The sequence below is a fragment of the Pseudorca crassidens genome, chromosome 7 (genome assembly GCF_039906515.1).
Source record: "Pseudorca crassidens isolate mPseCra1 chromosome 7, mPseCra1.hap1, whole genome shotgun sequence".
Taxonomy (NCBI): Eukaryota; Metazoa; Chordata; class Mammalia; order Artiodactyla; family Delphinidae; genus Pseudorca; species Pseudorca crassidens.
The window spans coordinates 92,976,505-92,989,973 of NC_090302.1; the positions used below are offsets into that span (position 1 = coordinate 92,976,505).

Genomic DNA, 13,469 nt, shown 5'->3' on the forward strand with positions numbered 1-13,469 from the left:
CATCCTTAAGAGCTCCTTTGTTAGAACTTGGTGGTTGGATGTCTCGTAATTTAGGCTGTTTAATAATTTTGTTTATATTGATATGAGAATTTGTGGCCCTGAAGGCCTTCAGATATACACTTGGTATGTACTATAGCCAAACACTGGGTAATTAACAATGCTGTGTTCAAACAGCCCTTCATTTTAATCTTGAGGTTTTAGCCAAAGGGACAGCCTATGCTGGAGACCTCTAGAGCACTGTTTTTACATGCCATCCATTGAAACGTTTGTGACTGGGCTTTCTGGTAAATTCTTTTGGGTACTTAGGAAGGTTCTGAGTTGTAATACAATGTTTTTTCTTTCCAGATTTATAGAATCTAAAACTATTGACCCTTTTTCTCTCTTAACATTTTATTGTGAACATTTTCAAGCATACAGAAAAGTTGAAACGCAGTCGAACACCTGTATACTCACCATCCAGATTCAGGAATTGCAAATACTTTGCCACCTTTTTTTTATATATAATTTTTTAAAAAATTATTTTATTTATTTATTTTTGGTTGCATTAGGTCTTCGTTGCTGCGTGCGGGCTTTCTCTAGTTGTGGCGAGTGGGGGCTACTGTTGGTTGCGGTACGGGGGCTTCTCGTTGCACTGACTTCTCTTGTTGTGGAGCACAGGGTCTAGGTGTGCAGGCTTCAGTAGTTGTGGCACGTGGGCTCAGTAGTTGTGGCTCACGGGTTCCAGAGCACAGGCTCAGTAGTTGTGGCACATGGGCTTAGTTGCTCCGCAGCATGTGGGATCTTCCCAGACGAGGGCTTGACCCGTGTCCCCTGCATTGGCAGGCAGATTCTTAACCATTGCACCACCAGGGAAGCCCTACCACCTTTTCTTAATCTATTTTTAAAAATCACACCTTAGGAAATAAGCTACAGACTTTGGAGTACCTACAGTAAATCTGTGTTGTTGCCACCAATTCCAGATTTTGCTGTTCTTCTCTCTCTGCTGTTGTTTTCCCCAAACTTTTTATTTTATTTATTTATTTTTTTTGCGGTACACGGGCCTCTCACTGTTGTGGCCTCTCCCGTTGCGGAGCACAGGCTCCGGACGTGCAGGCTCAGCGGCCATGGCTCACGGGCCCAGCCGCTCCGCGGCATGTGGGATCTTCCCGGACCGGGGCACGAACCCGTGTCCCCTGCATCGGCAGGCGGACTCTCAACCACTGTGCCACCAGGGAAGCCCTCCCCAAACTTTTTTAATGAAACTTCCTATACACTGAAAAGTTAAACCTATAGCTGAGTTATACCTGTATGTTTTCCATTGAGATTCATTTGCTGACATTTTGTTATACTCAACATTTTTTGTTGTTAAGCCATTTGAAAGTTGCAGTAAATTGCAGACATCATGATACTTTTAAAAATAAGGATTTTTTTTGTAACTACAATATCATAATTAAGAAATTAAGAAAATTATTTCTTGTTTAATATTCAGGTCCTATTCAGATTTTAGCCATATGTCATTTTTCACATAAATATTTGTGATAGCATACATTCCTCCCCACACTTTGAACCCTTTGTGACGACAACTGTAAGACACTTGTTGGCAGCCCAGACTTCAGCTTAACACTTGGTGTGTTTAGCGGTTTGTACTTTTCCACTAGTGTTGAGATTTCTTTGGAACATGGCACTTTTGCTTAAGCAGTTTTAGAAATTTATTTTCTTTTTATAAATAGCACTGTTTGGTGATAGCAGCTGGCAGCAAATATTTTGATATGTAACTTTTTTTAAAAAAATATTTATTTATTTATTTATTTTGGCTGCTCCAGGTCTTAGTTGCAGCATGCATGTGGGATCTTAGTTCCCCTACCAGGGATCGAACCTGTGCCCCCTGCAGTGGAAGCACAGAGTTTTAACCACTGGACCACCAGGGAAGTCCCTGTGTTTATTTTTAAAATAAGAAATTTATCTCAGCTATGCTACTTGTAGTCTGTATGCCCACGTGCATTTTAATTTCGGTGCCGTAGGTTTTTATTATTTATTTTTTTAACATCTTTATTGGAGTATAATTGCTTCACAATGTTGTGTTAGTTTCTGCTGTATAACAAAGATGCTGTAGGGGTTTTTTAATATATGAATTTATTTATAGTTGGCTGCGTTGGGTCTTCATTGCTGCACACGGGCTTTCTCTAGTTGCAGTGAGCCGGGGCTACTGTTCATTGAGGTGCGCGGGCTTCTTGTGGTAGCTTCTCTTGTTATGGAGCACGGGCTCTAGGTGCGCAGGCTTCAGAAGTTGTGGTGTGCGGGCTCAGTAGTTGTGGCTCGCGGGCTCTAGAGTGCAGGCTCATTAGTTGTGGCTCACGGGCTTAGTTGCTCCACGGCATGTGGGATCTTCCCGGACCAGGGTTCGAACCCGTGTCCCCTTCATTGGCAGGCGGATTCTTAACCACTGCCCCACCAGGGAAGTCCCGGTGCCGTAGGGTTTTAATTTCCAAAATGGAACAAGTATAATGTGTGCCTTATGGTGGTTGTGTAGAGTCTGAGTTGATGCATATATAGCAGTGTGTGACACACAGCATGTGCTTGGGGACACTTGTTTGTGAAATTGTGAGAATCTTGTGTTCCCCTTTCAGCTGGTTACAGAAATATTTTGAGTTTCGAAACTAAATTCATGACATGTTTCAAAGATTGTTTAGCAAAATTGCATGCTTGGATAGTTAATTATATTTAATACAGATGGACTTATAGCAAAGGGAAATAAATCCAGGATCTTCTTTTCCCCAGCTTTCTTTACGAAAAATTTTAAATTGAAATAAAAGTTCAGAGAATAACATTAGTATGTTCTTTGTATAGATTCAAAAATTAATATTTTGTCATTTTCACTTTATTGTTTGTGTATGTATCACTTTCTTTCCATGAACTATTTGAAATTCACTTGCAGACATTAATTCAGCCTACCTGTAGAAATTTCAGCATGTATTTCCTAAGAATAAATATATTCTCATGTATAACTACAGTGTCATTATTGTGCTTTTAAAGGTTAATGATAATTCCATAATGTGTCATCTACTATATAGACCCTATTTAAATTTCCCCAGACTTCAATACTTCAATGTCTTCTATAGCTTTTTCCCCTCCAAACCATTCATTCAGGGTTTGCTTGCTGTCTGCTTTTAGTCTCTTTTAATCTAGAGCAGTATGTCTACCTTTTTTTCTTATGACATTGACCTTTTAAGGAGTGTATTCCATTTGTCTTGTAGAAACTTCTCACATTCTCTTGTATCACCTGTATTTCTTAAAAACTGGGAATTAGGTCTAGAGTCTCAAGTAGATTTAGATAAAGCATTTTTGTCAAGAATGTTTTATAATGATGTGATGTACCTTGCATCACATCACATCTGGAAGCCTCTAAAGTGTGGTTGGCTCACAGTTAGTGGTGTTGAATTGTTTGATCCCTCCATTGTCAAGAAGCATTTATAATCAACAGGTAATTTGGGGTGATTCTTTGGTACTGTGCAACATTATTTTTTAACAGCCTTTCACTGAATGGTGTTAGCAATCTGTTGGGTTTAGTCCTGAATACAGAGCTATCTTTTTTATTGGCTTCAATTTAAGCTCCATTTGACAACATTTTGTGTAATATTTGAAAAAAATTATGACTCCTGCTATCTTAGAAATGAGACTGTGCTGTCTCAGGATTTAAGATAAGATCAAGCAGTTGGAATAGAATTGCAACTCAAAAATGGGGAAGAACTTTTATCTGGAATTTTGTTTTCTTATATTATTCAAAAAGCTCCTATATCATTCCCTTCTGCAACTCTTTTTTTCAATCTGTGTCTTATACTTTTTAAAAAGTATTATAACAATTTCAACCTGAAAATTTTAATGAAGTGGTAAGCAGTAGAAAAATCATACCAAGATAAGCTTAAATCTGCTAGTGAGAAGGGTACATACTCTTTAGACCATCAGTAAGCTAAAATTTTCATGTTATAGAACCAAGTTGATTTATTAAGTTAAGAAACATTGATACTTGTGTAGATTAAAATATTCTTCAGTCTTTGAAGCAGCTTTGTAAAGAGTGTCAGAGAAAAGGAGCAGAGTCATGGGATGTTTTTAAAATTGGGAAATACTGCATTATTTATTGTATACCGATGAGAACAGAAATTGATAGAGAAGATAGAGATGGGATTGTTAAAACATATGAAAGGGTTGAATTTAAACACAGTTTATCTGTTATTATAGTAGCAGAGGCTACCAACCAGCTGGCGAATTTGTGGTGGGAAGATGAGTAGTTCTCTTCTGTTTGCTTCTGTCTAACTAGCAGATAGGAGGATGGGCTTGGTATTGTCAAATGCCCACTTGAGATAATGAGATTATAAATTGGGAAGTTTTTCAGCCCCATTTAATGGCTGAAATTGTGGGTGCAGTAGGAAAGGAGTTGGGTTAGGGTTTTGCCAGAAAGTGACAGGAAGAGAAAAGCAAGGGAGTCACTCTAGTGGTTGACCATCTGTGGAATCTAAGCTGAGTAATGAGGGAAGTTAGTCCCCAAGGAAGAAAAAGGTCAGGCTGTAGTTTGGAGGTAGTGGTTGCATCAAAGAATTGTTGGAGTGGAACTTCTGGTGTAGGAAAAGTGGAATGATCAGAGGTGGTTTTGAGTGTGAGATGCTTGAAACAAAGATTCCAGAGGTATTGTAGTCATTGGTGATGAGAAGGTTGAGGTTGTGGCTGTGGAGATAGTTGGTTGGAGTTGGGTAGGTAGTTTGAAATGAGGATGTCAGAGAACCAAGGGAGCACGTTGTTTAAGGATCATATGTTGCCAAGAATGTGATGGAAAACAAGTAAGATCTTCAAGAGTGTGTGCAGATGACTAGAGGATTAATAGGTGGATGACTGCAACGAAAAGGGGGGCCTGTTATTACTAGTGCTATGGCACGTGCCTCCACGTTGGGGTGTTGGGGTAGGAGAGATTGTGTAAGTAAGGTTGTTTGGGGAACACAAACAACCAGTTTGGAGAGAGCTGCTGGATGGAGGGGACCCTAGATAGACTTTTGCTACAGACAGACTGCCTTTCAGAAGGCAGCAGAAAGGTTTGGGCAGATGGGGGAAGAGGGCTGTAGGGTTCCAGTAGGGAAAGATACATCAGAGTGGGAAGAATTGAATGGGGAAGTGAGATTTCTGGTGCTGAAAGAGGTAGAATGATGCGAGGCTTACATGTCTGTTGGGTGGCCTTGGGAAAGACAAGTGTATGTCTTTGTTGTCATGACAGCCTAGACTTTGTTGTCATGACAGCCTAGACTTCATTTCCTTACCTCAGTGCGTGGGGAGGCAGGCTGGTTGTAGCTCCTAGGAAGAGCACATGAACCTTGCATGGGAAAAGTCGCCTTCAGAAAAGCTGCTGCTTCCATGTTTTTTCTATACAGGCATACCTTGTTTTATTGAAGGTTTGTGGCAACCTGGCATTCATTGGCAGATGATGGTTAGCATCTTTAGCAATAAAGTATTTCTAAATCAAGGTATGTACATAGTTTTCTTCAGGTATAATGCTATTGCAAACTTAATAGAGTACAGTATAATATGAACATAACTTTTATATGCATTGGAAACCAAAAAATTAGTGTGACTCACTTTATTGCAATATTTGCTTTATTGTGGTGGTCTGGAACTGAACCCTCAATATCTCTGAGGGATGCCTGTATAACTTATTGCCACTTGAAATACTGTCTCTTTTTCTTACTTATTTGTGTACTGTCTCTCCCCTTCTACCTAAGCTTCAAACAGTAGGCATTCTGAATATTCATTAAATGAATTATAAAAGCCATTTCTTTTTAAATTTCCCTTGAAGTTCTATATAGTTAAGCATTTTTACCAGTTGAAATGATTCCTCTCTCCCTTGTTATTTAGGCTTTTTAATTATTTTAACTATTTTGTTGAATTTTAGTCTCTAGAAAATTCATTCCCTTCAATTCTTAAACCTGTGAATGCATGGCTGTATGATGTAGACATGATGACTAACAACGAGAACTGAACGTAGTCATGTGGTTCGGTGAAATTTCTGGTGGATATTTTTGTGTTTTATGAGAATACATTTCCATATATGTTTTACTACGTGGACTGTAAACTGGACCCAAATTTCAATTAAATGATAAACTGACTTTTTTGCATGGGTATGGAAATTTCTTTGAGGCTCCTCCAGAGTTATTGGATCTTCCGCTCTGGTTTCCTGAAGCTTGGGAGCAGAAAGGGAACTGCGAAGTCTTATTGGCTGTAATCCCTTCTTTTGCCCAAGGCTGCTGGTTTACTGACCATACCTCTAGCTGTGGCTCAGACTTGAAGTAGCTTCCAGTGCTGCCTCACCCTCCAGCTGTTGTTCCACCATGCACCTGCCACACCTCTGTTGCCCACTCCAGTGCCTTGCTGGGTCTTTTTGTGTCCCATCAAGAATATGGGACCTGCCAGTCTAAATCTTTTCTGACATGCCAGTGTCTACCCTTTTCTGACTTTTGCCAGCAAAATGGATGGGCTGCCAGCAAAATGGGTTGGGATACAATGGGGGAAGCCGGAAGCCAGATGCTGTATTATGTTTAGTTGACCCGTGAGGAACTGCACTTTTCCTTGTTGAGGGGTCTAGTACCTCCTTTTCTCCTGCTTCTCTGTGTTGTCCTTGGCACTGAGGTCTGAGGAAATAAAGTTAATTACTTCCTGGCAAAGTGTATTTTAGCTGATGTTACGTTTAAAATTTGTCATGTTTGATGGCTTACTTGGAGTAGTTTGCTTTTGTGATGCTCTAGTAATGAACTATTATTTCACTGTCTTACAGAGTACTTAGGATTTCACGTATTTTTGCTGAACTTATTAAAAAAAAAGGCGCTTGGGATGATGGATTAACAAGAACATTGAAATTCTGTGAAAACTTTCAAATTGGAGCATACTGAATTTTCACCCTAGTCCAGCAGCTCTGCTGCTCACTTAAATACAGATGAATGAAGACCCCATTCGGGAAGACACCTGGCCAGCGGTCCAGAGCTGATGCAGGTAGGCAGTGCAGTTCTACACTTTAGTACAATAAATTTAAAACAGTTGTAAAAATGAGAAATGCTCTCATGTAATTCGTAGTGGTTTGCTATTCCTAAAGCTTTGTGATTTCCAGTATTTTAAACACATACACATGTGAAAGAAACAGGTTTAGGTTTTTGAAAGGTAGGGATCATATTAATTTTTTTTTCCTGTGGTCTCTTGCAGTAAGTTATAGATGTCCAGTAAATACAGCAAGTGAATTGTAAATACTTGTAGGATTATAGTAAACAAAGGATTTATCATTTGTTTTTGAAAGAAGATGTGAAAGTGAGATGACTAGCTGAGTATTAGATTTAGTGAGATTTAGGATATTTATAGGGAAAAAGGTAAGCTCAGTTTTTTGTGTATTTATTTGAAAGAACTTTACTGGAATGAAATGTATGGAAATGAATATTTAATAGAAATTAATTCTTATTTTTGTGGCACACAGCCGATACTAGAAGTTTAGACTTTGCATGATTTTTGTCCACCCTAAAAACAAAGGTTAAAAATCTTATAGGCTACAAAATAAAATAGGTAAGTAGTATTTTCTTTAAGATTTATGTTTTTCTCCATTCCAGAAATACATTTGAATATTGGAAAAAACCTGTCATAACATATTAAGGTTCTTTGATAAATGAATCAGAGAATTCTGCTAGGAAAATTACTATTAATCTTACAAGTGGTTGCTATGTGATTTAGAATTTATTATATTTATTAACTGTAGTGTTTGGAATTCCTTTGTAGAAGAGCCACAGGGATTAAGATTTTTAAGTTTCTCTTTTCTCTTTGATTTTAGTTCCTCTCGTAAAGATAATATTGATTTAACTGTTAAATATTTGTCAGTAAGATTAACTTGCAGTAGTGGTGACTGACTGAAGTATAAGTCACCTGAGAGGTTACTATTTAAATTCCAACAGGCTCATCAGCTCTGTCCTGCTCTTTTATTAGCTGTATAAACATTGGTGCATTTTGTATCTTCTTAAGCCTTGCTTTTTCTCATCTAAACAATGGGACTGTTATGGTATGTATCTATTGGGGTTATTATGAAGAATAAATGTGTTTATGTTGTCAGGTGCTTAGGTAGGTGCCTGGCACATTATAGCCGCTCTGCAAAAAGCATTTTTTTTTTTGTTGATCATACTGTTTGTAACGAAATGTTTATTCCATCTCATTAGTTGCAAAAATTGCTGTCAAGTTTTTGTTGATCAGTGAACGCCCCATGTTTCTGTCATTTGAAATAGTAATTCGTACCCTCAAGTTCTTTTTATGCACACCATTCTAAATTCAGCACTCCTATTTTCTTCACTGATTTAGTCATATTCTTAGGAGAGAGAATTGATTAAAGTGATGTGTAGTATGGTGTAAGTAATTGAAGGAGCTAAACCAAGAGATGTTACTGTTAAGGGAGAGATTGTCTAATCCTAGCCAGTTCTTTGATCTTATATTTTCTTACTCTTTGATATTTTTTAGAGCATATGGCCTAGTGCTAAAGACAAAGTAGGTACTCTGTAAATTCTAATCAGCCTATTGATGAATATTTTAACATATGAAACCCTGGGGTCATTTGTTGTTTTTCACTGTTGTGTATTATACTCTATTTTAGAGAGATACTGATCCCTTGATCAGTATTACTTATAAACTAGTCTTAATCATTTTCCCTGTTAACATAGACAAAGGCTTTGTTACTTTTAAATCCCTGTATCAGTAACAAATGTGCCCATTTACAAATAAAGAAAATTCACACACAAAGGGGGTTTCTTTTTCTCATGCAGCAAGAAGCCCAAATAGGCATTCCAGAGTTGATATGGTGGCTCAGCTATGCCCTTAGTCTGGTGCCATCTGAAAGGCTAAAGTGGGGGCCTTCAGTGGATAAGGCTCCTAGGATGTTTCTCTTCCTCTGTGGGCCATTGTGTAGCTGGAGTTACTACATGAAGGCTCCCAGAGCAAGTATCCCAAGAGAAACAGGCACAGTGGCATGGTCTCTTCTCTTGGAGCCTTGGAAGTCATACAGGTTCACTTCTGTTGCATTTTGTTCATTGAAGCAGTCTCAGAGGTCTGCCCAGGTTCAAGGGAGTGGGCATGTACTCTGCTCCATGGGAGAAGTGTCAGAGAATTGTGGTCATGTTTTAAAACCACCACAGTGGGCAACTCCTAATACCTGACAGTGCTTGACATTAGGGTGTGAGTGATCAATAAAAATTTGAAAATTGAGTTTTCTGCATTCTCTTTATGTACCTAGTTCAACATATTAGGGATTTCTTTTTTTTTAAATTAATTAATTATTTAATTTTTGCTGCGTTGGGTCTTTGTTGCTGCGCACGGGCTTTCTCTAGTTGCGGCGAGCGGGGGCTACTCTTCTTTGTGGTGTGCGGGCTTCTTATTGTGGTGGCTTCTCTTGTTGAGGAGCATGGGCTCTAGGTGCACAGGTTTCAGTAGTTGTGGCACGTGGGCTCAGTAGCTGTGGCTCATGGGCTCCTGTAGAGTGCAGGCTCAGTAGTTGTGGCACATGGGCTTAGTTGCTCTGCGGCGTGTGGGATTTTCCTGGACCAGGGCTCGAACCCATGTCCCCTGCATTGGCAGGCATATTCTTAACCACTGTGCCACCAGGGAAGTTCCAGGGATTTCTATTTTTAAAATAACTTAGGTTTATTTATATAAATATGTTGGAATTTACTTGGTTACTAAAGTGGTAGTTTATATATACCTAATGACGTTGGGCAGCAAGTCCTTTTTTACAGTAAAGCTTTTTTCATATTTTTTTTTTCCTGTAAAGTTAGCCTCCATTTTTACTAGTTTACCAAAGGTTGCAAATTTTCTCCTTTTATGACATTATACTGATAGGTACAGGGAATGGTAGTAATAGATATTCATGTGCCTAATACTCAGATTAACAACTATTTTTGCTATATTCAAATATTTTTAAAACCTTGATTTTACTTTTATCAAATCAATAAAAATTCATGGGTGAAATGTCAAGTAGTGCCGAAGACTTATATCAAAAAGTAGGCACTCCATTCATTTTGCTGTTTACCTTCAAAATTTGTAAATGAGTACACAAATTTCTCTTGATCTGAAAAATTTAGATATGTATTGAAACCTGTGGAGGATGACGGCTTTTTCACGTAACATCTTTTTTCTCCCGTTAACCTTTTTTTTTAAATAATGAAGTCAATATTTAATTTTTTTATTGAAGTAAAGTTAATTTACAATGTTGGGTTAGTTTCAGGTATACAACAAACAGATTCAGTTGTGTATGTATACATGTACATATGTATGTATTATTTTTCAGATTCTTTTCCATTATAGGCTATTAACAAGATATTGATTATATTGGGACTTCCCTGGTGGTCCAGTGGCTAAGTAAGACTCCACGCACCCAGTGCAGGAGGCCTGGGTTCGATCCCCGGTCAGGAAACTAGATCCCACATGCTGCAACTAAGAGTTTGCATGCCACAACTAAAAGATCCCGCCTGACACAACTAAGGATCCTGTGTGCTGCAACGAAGATCCCGACTGCCGCAACTAAGACCTGGCATAGACGGACAGACAGATAGACAGACAGACAGATAAATGAGATTTTTTTTAAAAAAAGATACTGAGTATCATTCTAACTGCTATACAATAGGTTCTTGTTGTTTACTTATTTTATATATAGTAGTGTGTATATGTTAAGCCCAAACTCCTGATTTATCCCCATCCCCCATTATGTCTCCTTTGGTAACCATAAGTTTGTCTTCTATGTCTGTGAGTCTATTTCTGTTTTGTAAATAAGTTCATTTGTGTCATTTTGTTAGATTCCACATATAAGTGATAGCATATGATACTTTTCTTTGCTTCAGTTAGTATGATAATCTCTAGGTCCATCCATGTAGCTGCAGATGGCATTATTTCATTTTTTTTATGGCTGAGTAATATTCCTTTGTATATACGTACCACATCTTCTTTATCCATTCATCTGTTGACAAATATTTAGGTTACTTCCAGGTCTTGGCTATTATAATTAGTGCTGCTACAAATATTGGGGTGCATGGGTTGCAGTATCATATGGTAGCTCTGTTTTTAGTTTTTTAAGGAACCTCTATACTGTTCTCCATAGTGGCTGTACCAGTTTACATTCCCACCAACAGTGTAGGGAGGGTTCCTTTTTCTCCTTTCTCCACACCGTCTCCAGCATTTATTATTTGTAGACTTTCTGATGATAGCCATTCTGACTGGTGTGAGGTGATACCTCATTGTACTTTTTGATTTGCAGTTCTCTAATTAATGCATGTTGAGCCTCTTTTAATGTGCCTGTTGCCCATCTGTATGTCATCTTTGGAGAAATGTCTGTTGAGGTCTTCTGTCCTTTTTTTTTTTAGATGTTGGGGGTAGGAGTTTATTAACTAATTTATTTATTTTTGCTGTGTTGGGTCTTCATTTCTGTGCGAGGGCTTTCTCTAGTTGTAGCAAGCAAGGACCACTCTTCATTGCAGTGCGCGGGCCTCTCTAGTACTATCGCGGCCTCTTGTTGCGGAGCACAGGCTCCAGACGCGCAGGCTCAATAGTTGTGGCTAACGGGCCTAGTTGCTCCGCGGCATGTGGGATCCTCCCAGACCAGGGCTCGAACCTGTGTCCCCTGCATTAGCAGGCAGATTCTCAACCACTGTGCCACCAGGGAAGCCCTGCCCATTTTTTGATTGGGTTGTTATTTTGATATTAAGCTGTATGAACTATTTGTATATTTTGAAAATTAATCCCTTGTCAGTAGCATCATTTGCAGCAATTTTCTCCCAGTCCGTAGATTGTCTTTTTTCATTTTGTTTATGGTTTCCTTTGCTATGCAAAAGCTTTTAAGTTTAATTAGGTCCCATTTGTTTATTTTTGCTTTTATTTCCATTACCGTAAGAGACAGATCCAAAAAAATATTGCTGTGATTTATGTCAAAGAGTGTTCTGCCTATGTTTTCCTCTAGGAGTTTTATAGTATCCAGTCTTACATTTAGGTCTTTAATCCAGTTGAGTTTATTTTTGTATATGGTGTTAGAGAATGTTCTAATTCCATTGTTTTACATTTAGCTGTCCAGTTTTCTCAGCACTACTTATTGAAGAGACTGTCTTTTTTCCACTGTATATTCTTGCCTCCTTTGTCGTAGATTAATTGACCATCAGTGCATGGGTTTATTTCTGGGCTTTTTATCATGTTCCATTGATCTCTATGTCGGTTTTTGTTTCAGTACCATACTGTTTTGATTACTGTAGCTTTGTAGTATAATCTGAAGTCAGGGAGCATGATTCCTCCAGCTCTGTTCTCCTTTCTCAAGACTGTTTGGGCTATTGGCAGTCTTCTGTGTTTCCATACAAATAAAATTTTTTGTTGCAGTTATGTGAAAAAGGCCATTGGTAATTTGATAGGCATTGCATTGAATCTGTAGATTGCCTTGGGTAGTATGGTCATTTTAACAATATTGATTCTTCCATTCCAAGAACACAGTATATCGTTTGTCTTCAGTTTCTTTCATCAGTGTCTTACAGTCTTTGGAGTACAGGTCTTTTGCCTCCTTAGGTGGGTTAATTTCTAGATACATTCTTTTTGATGCAGTGGTTAATGGGATTGTTTCCTTAATTTCTTTCTGATATTTTGTTTTTAGTGTATACAAATGCAAACGATTTCTGTATATTAATTTTGTATCCAGCAACTGTCAAATTCATTGATGAGTTCTACTAGTTTCCTGGTAGCATCTTTTAGGACTTTCTATATATAGCATCATGTCATCTGCAAACAGGGACAATTTTACTACTTCTTTAGCCTTCTAAGTTTTGGCTAAAATGGTACTTACTGTTTCTATCATGATTACTGCATAAGTACTGAACTTTTGAGCCAAGTAATGCAGTATGATTATTTTTTTTGCACATTTTTCCTGGAGTTTAGTGATTGCTTTAGTTTTTTTCTATTTGTTTAAGTTTCTTTGCAAGTTGAAGTCTCTTAAACCCTCCAACAGCTCTATAAAGCTCCTCTCAGTATAATTTCCTGCATGCCAAATCCATCTGTCCGTGTTTTTCTTAGAGGATTTTTTCCTAGTGCCTTCTGTCCTTTTCTCATCTGTTGATTATTCTCTCGACCTGCTGCAACATTGTCATCCTTGGAATTTCTTTTTCCTCTTTTGCATGTTAGATTCTCCTTTCCTCCTGGTTCCCATGCATTTTGTCTCTTAGTGTGTACTCTTGCCTGGGTAAAGCATGTACATCTTCAAAAGTTTCAAGAGTAGGCAGTGAATGAGTTGATTGTTAAAGCTGCAAGTGGAATGTATAGTGATTCATTCATATTCTTTACTTTCCACTTCTCAGATTTCCTGAAATTGTCTCTAATAAGAATTTTAAAAAATGCACATAGAAGATGGAAGTTTTTTTGGACCTTGTATCAACATTGTTGTTATTCTACTCTCATGCTTTATATTTGGCAGG

General features: G+C 38.1%; 1 protein-coding gene across 2 annotated transcripts in view; it reads left to right on the forward strand.

The window, feature by feature from the left end:
* Nucleotides 1–13,469, forward strand: part of SPIN1 (spindlin 1) — a 65,342-nt gene that overhangs the window by 15,872 nt on the left and 36,001 nt on the right. Inside the window, exon 2 of one of the 2 annotated variants that reach the window (XM_067744997.1) lies at nucleotides 6,791–7,005. The exons of the other annotated variant lie outside the window; for it this stretch is intronic. Within the exon in view, the coding sequence (XP_067601098.1) occupies nucleotides 6,954–7,005 (52 nt within the window). The 5' untranslated portion in view covers nucleotides 6,791–6,953. The remainder of the gene's footprint in view (nucleotides 1–6,790; nucleotides 7,006–13,469) is intronic. 2 annotated transcript variants of the gene reach the window in all.